The 4,716-nt window shown below is 50.1% G+C and overlaps 1 protein-coding gene across 1 annotated transcript; it reads right to left on the bottom strand.

The window, feature by feature from the left end:
- Positions 1-1,590: 1,590 nt before the first annotated feature.
- On the bottom strand, positions 1,591-4,713 carry MARS2 (methionyl-tRNA synthetase 2, mitochondrial; the record flags this gene model as incomplete). The annotated part of the gene is made up of 3 exons (XM_010715154.3): positions 1,591-3,216; positions 4,042-4,376; positions 4,671-4,713. Coding segments are annotated over 3 exons (1,557 nt in total), but the record flags the coding sequence as incomplete, so codon positions are not given.
- Positions 4,714-4,716: the final 3 nt, after the last annotated feature.

The raw sequence follows: 4,716 nt of genomic DNA on the forward strand, positions 1-4,716 counted from the left end.
GACATCCAACCTCAATCTGCCCTCCCTCAACTTCAAACCATTTCTCCTTGTCCTGCAGTTATCTACCCTTTCCAAGAGTTGACTCCCCTCCTGTTTGTAGGCTCCCTTTAGGTACTGAAGGCTGCTATGAGGTCACCCCGCACTGCGCAGGGATATGGGAGCGTGCAGCCTGAAGCACACTGGGGAGGGAGAGATGGGAGCAAGAGGCATTGGGTCAACTGCACAGTGCCCAGTACTGCTGCAAAGGGGGTCTGTGAGAGCACCTGGCTTTCTTGGGTAACATGAGACAGATGGGCAACATGGGACAGTGTGGGGAGAAGGGTGTAACAGAACCCTAAGGGAGAAGCAACCTCCTTGGCCCTTCCCTCTACAGACCCCCAGTGCTCCTGCTGCCCTGATAACGTAGCTCAGACAGCTCCAGAAGAGATCACAGCCCCCTAAAACTGCACATAGCAGGGCTTGGTAAGAAGTGAAGGAGCCAAAGGCTGGGAAGAATTTCCCAGGGGTCCCCAGGAGGTCACAGCTGTCCCAGGAGTTAAGAGCACGTAGCTGCCTGTTCCTGGCTATGCTGAAAGGACAAAAAGAGGTGCAATAAATCACACAGCAGGCAGAAAAGGCTCACAAACACTGGTCCTGAAACACATGGATTTCCCCCCCCTTCTGATTTTGTTTATGTCTGGAAATGTCAGCTGAGTGAGGCCACCCACGACCAGCACATCACTCTGTCTCATCGCACTGCTCCACTCTAAACAACTCTAATGCAGAAGAGATCCTCCCCATCAAGGCTACATCAGCTGATCTGAGGGTTTGGCTCAGAAAGGAAGCTCAGCTGATGGACTCAACACATCCAATTGGGCTAAACCCCAGAGATGTTACCAGGACACAATTTCCAACCACCCCCAGTTGCTTCTGTCTCAGCATAGCTAAAAACCAAAGGGAAAGGGACACAAGGACATTGGATGCAAGTTGCTGCTTAGCCCTCCCCCTGCGTGAGCTCCAAGGGAAAAATCCCTTCCTTGGAGACAGCTGGATCCCTCCAGAGACTCAGCCTGAACATGAGCCTGCTCTGAGCAACATGCAGCTACTGGAAATGCTCACCGCAGCTCTGTAAGTACAGCCACCACTCCCTGAATGAGAGCACAACCAAATAAACAATCTCATTTGCCCACAGCCTTAGGGTTGTTTGTTTTTAAGTGGAAGGTTTGTTTCTACCTGTCAGCTGCAAACTCCTCTCCTGCAGGAGCTCTGACACTGTTGCCATGTGCATCCCAGCTGGTCCGTCTCCACGCAGTCTGAGGGAGGCACAGTCCCAGCAAGTGGCCAAAACACCCACCTCAACCACAGGCAGAGGTGAGCTTCTACATTTCTGATCCTGTGACTTCCCAGCAATTCCTCTTTGTCACAGTATGACATCAGTTTTAAGCCTGCTGTTCTGCTTTTCCTACTCCAAGTTCACTCAAACCACCGCTGCTTGCCTGCCCCAGATGCTTTGTTTTCTCAGGTAGTGATGGTTGGGACTCCCAGAGCAAGCAAGCTGGTGGACCTGATCTACTCCTCACATCAAAAAATGCAAAGTAAAGGAGGCCAGGGTGGAAGATGCAAGTGGTATGACAAGAGGGCTTCAAGGCTGTGCAGGAAGAGTGCTGTGTTTTACATGGAAAGATATTTTGCCTCAGCCCCTTTACATTATTAAAGCATACTGGAAAACAAAGTAGCAGTATTCAGACCCTAGACTGCACCTTCAGTTCATTCTCTGCTACCAGCTAAGCTGCAGAGCTGTTCCTCCAAGGATGTTACCCAGATGCTTTCCTAGCTCTCTGGCTGTGTGCACACAACCAATCTGTCTGCCTGCTTTCCAATTAGGGCAGACACCTATGCCATCTCTTAGACAGGACTGCACAGCACAGCCCAGACCTGCTCAGTCCCATCTTAGCCACTTCATACCACGCCAAGAGATGGGAGGAACACGCTCTGATAAAAATGATGTTTCCTGGGAGTTCCTGGAGGCTTTTATTTACAGAAGCTATTTGTCAGACACTAAAGCCTCTTGCTCCCTATCTGATGCTGACTTGATTTCTCTAGTCTGTGAAACAAGATGCCAGTGTCAGGTCCAAGCTGTCTCCCTTCAAAGGGACATGGCTTCCCATTGTAGCGTGGCAGAAACGTCAAACTTGAGATCTTTCTCTCTTCTGCCTCAACAGCTAGTCTGGAAAGCAACTTGTCTGCAATGTGTGGGATCACTGGCTGCAGGAGAGTCCCATAGACCCGCAGACATTCCAGAGTAACATGGATGATGGTGTCAAGCCAGAGCTTCTCTGCGGGGTCCTTTCTGTCAAGTTTCCAAGGCCTGTGCCTCTGGAAGAAACCATTGGTCTGCCTTACACACAGGGCGATGCATTCTAAAGCCTTGTAGATCTGGAAATCTTCAAAATAACTAGCTACCTGCAGAGGCAGAGAAGCCACAGCCACCACAAACTCATAGTCCTCAGCAGCAGCTCTACCCAGGGCTTCTGCCTCCATGTAATCCACAACCTTAGGAAAACAAGTCTCTGAGAAACATGGGTAAGTGTTGCTGGGGTTAATGCCAGGGGCTGTTGACCGATTCAGAAGTCCCCCAAGTGCATCTGCCAGTTCTGAATTCAAAACCTTAACAACCTTCTCATCGTAATAGTCACAATCCCTCTCAGGTACACCCTGCCTCAGCAGGAAGTACCGAAATCCATCTACTGTGTATCGTTCGTTACAAACAAAGGGATCAATCACATTGCCCAGGCTTTTGGACATCTTCTGCCCACGGACAGTCCAGTGGGAGTGCACAAATATTCGCTCTGGAGGGGACAGCCCAGCTGCCATCAGCAGTGCTGGCCAGTAGACAGCATGAAATTTGAGGATGTCCTTGCCCACCACATGGTGTGCAGCGGGCCACCACCCACCATGCGTCTCAGGGTAGCCCAGAACACTCAAATAATTCACTAAGGCATCTACCCATACATAAATAGTTTGTGTTGAGTCACTGGGGACAGGGATACCCCACTGCAACCGGCTTCTCTCACGTGAGATGGACAAATCTGGCAAGTCCTCTCCCAGCCAGCAAAGCACACGCTGGTAGAAAGGCTCAGGGGAAATAGCACGTGGGTTGTCACGAAGCCACTTCTGCAGTGGGTCCTGGAATGCAGACAGCTTGAACATGTAATTCTCCTCTTTGGTCCAGTGCACCTGAGAACACAGGAGAGAAAAAAAATTAGAGCTCAAATGCTCTGCGAATGGGTTCACAGTTTGCACACAGCATATTCAGTTCAAGTTCCTCTGGAATTTGTTTCTCTTCACCATAAACTCAACAATTTCACTGAAACAATTTGTTTCAACAACTTGCAATCATCCTCAGGATTCCGAAGCCTGCTGCCTCTATTTTACATCTAAAGCTGCTTTCTTTGCCATAAAACTAATCTTTTCCCTTAACCACATTGTGTGCTTTATCAAGATATACTATTTTACAGCCTCTTTCTGTGTGAGCCAACACTTGTATACTTCAGTCTTGAATAGATACCAAAGGAGATTAATCTCTGCTTAGCTTTGAAACATGATTATCTGCCACAGTTGAGTTAAATCATGCAACTCGTGACACTGTATAAAAAAAACAGTGGTGGAGACACATTAGGTCAGGTACCCACACTCTCGATTCCAATGCTATGACTAGCAGCTCAATCATGAACAGCTTTATTCTTCCTTTCGTCCAACTCCTTTCATCGCCACTTTAAAACACTGTTTCCAAGCCAACAGCCCATTCTGCAGCAGCAGAATCCCTTCCGTGCCACATGGCTGAAATCTGCACCTGACCCTTGGGGTTTGGAATCCCATTGGCAGCTCTCTCCCATATAACCAAACACAGCTGTGAGAACATGCTTTGAAATCAAGGCAAGTCTCAGCTGACTCAGCTGAAGCACTACACAGACAGTATTTTTTTTCTAGAACAACATAACAGGTGTGCAGCACTCATACAGAACAGCCTAAACTTGGTCAGCAAAGCAGAGGTGCTGTTACCTCATGGCCAGACTCTGCAGACACCTTGTGTGTGAAGCCCTGAGCATCCACCCGCTCTGTGAGCTGGCTTTCAGGCAAGAAGCCCTCCTCTGCCGTGCAGTACCAACCCTCATAGGTCCCTTTGTAGAGAGCCCCGCGCTCCTGCAGGGCAGCCCAGAAGTGACACACAGCTTGGCAGTGACGGGGCTCACTGGTGCGAATGAAGTCAGTGAAGGAGACGGCTGCCTGGGTGAAGGCCTGATGGAACAGTGCTGAGATCCGTGCACAGAGTTCTGGGGGTGACGTTCCCGCTGCAGCTGCAGCCTGCTGGATCTTCAGCCCGTGCTCATCAGTCCCTGAAAAGCCAGAGATGGTCATGGGGAGGGGATGTGGAACCGTGCTGGGACATAGGGTGTGGAGAAACAGGGAAAGTCCCAGGAATCACCAAGGCTGGAGAAGTCCTCTAAGACCTTCAAGACCAATCCCAACCCATCCCATCCCCTCCCTCCCACTGACCACGTCCCTCAGTGCCACATCCCCACGGTTCTGGAACTCCTCCGGGTATGTTGACCCCCCCCCACACCTCCTTGTGCAGCTGTGCCGATGCATCACCGCTCTTTCTTAGAATCATTTTTTTCCCTGCATCCAACCTGAACTTGAAGAGAAACTCCGGACGCAGGAACAGCCTCCACAGAC

The sequence above is a fragment of the Meleagris gallopavo genome, chromosome 9 (genome assembly GCF_000146605.3).
Source record: "Meleagris gallopavo isolate NT-WF06-2002-E0010 breed Aviagen turkey brand Nicholas breeding stock chromosome 9, Turkey_5.1, whole genome shotgun sequence".
Lineage (NCBI taxonomy): Eukaryota > Metazoa > Chordata > Aves > Galliformes > Phasianidae > Meleagris > Meleagris gallopavo.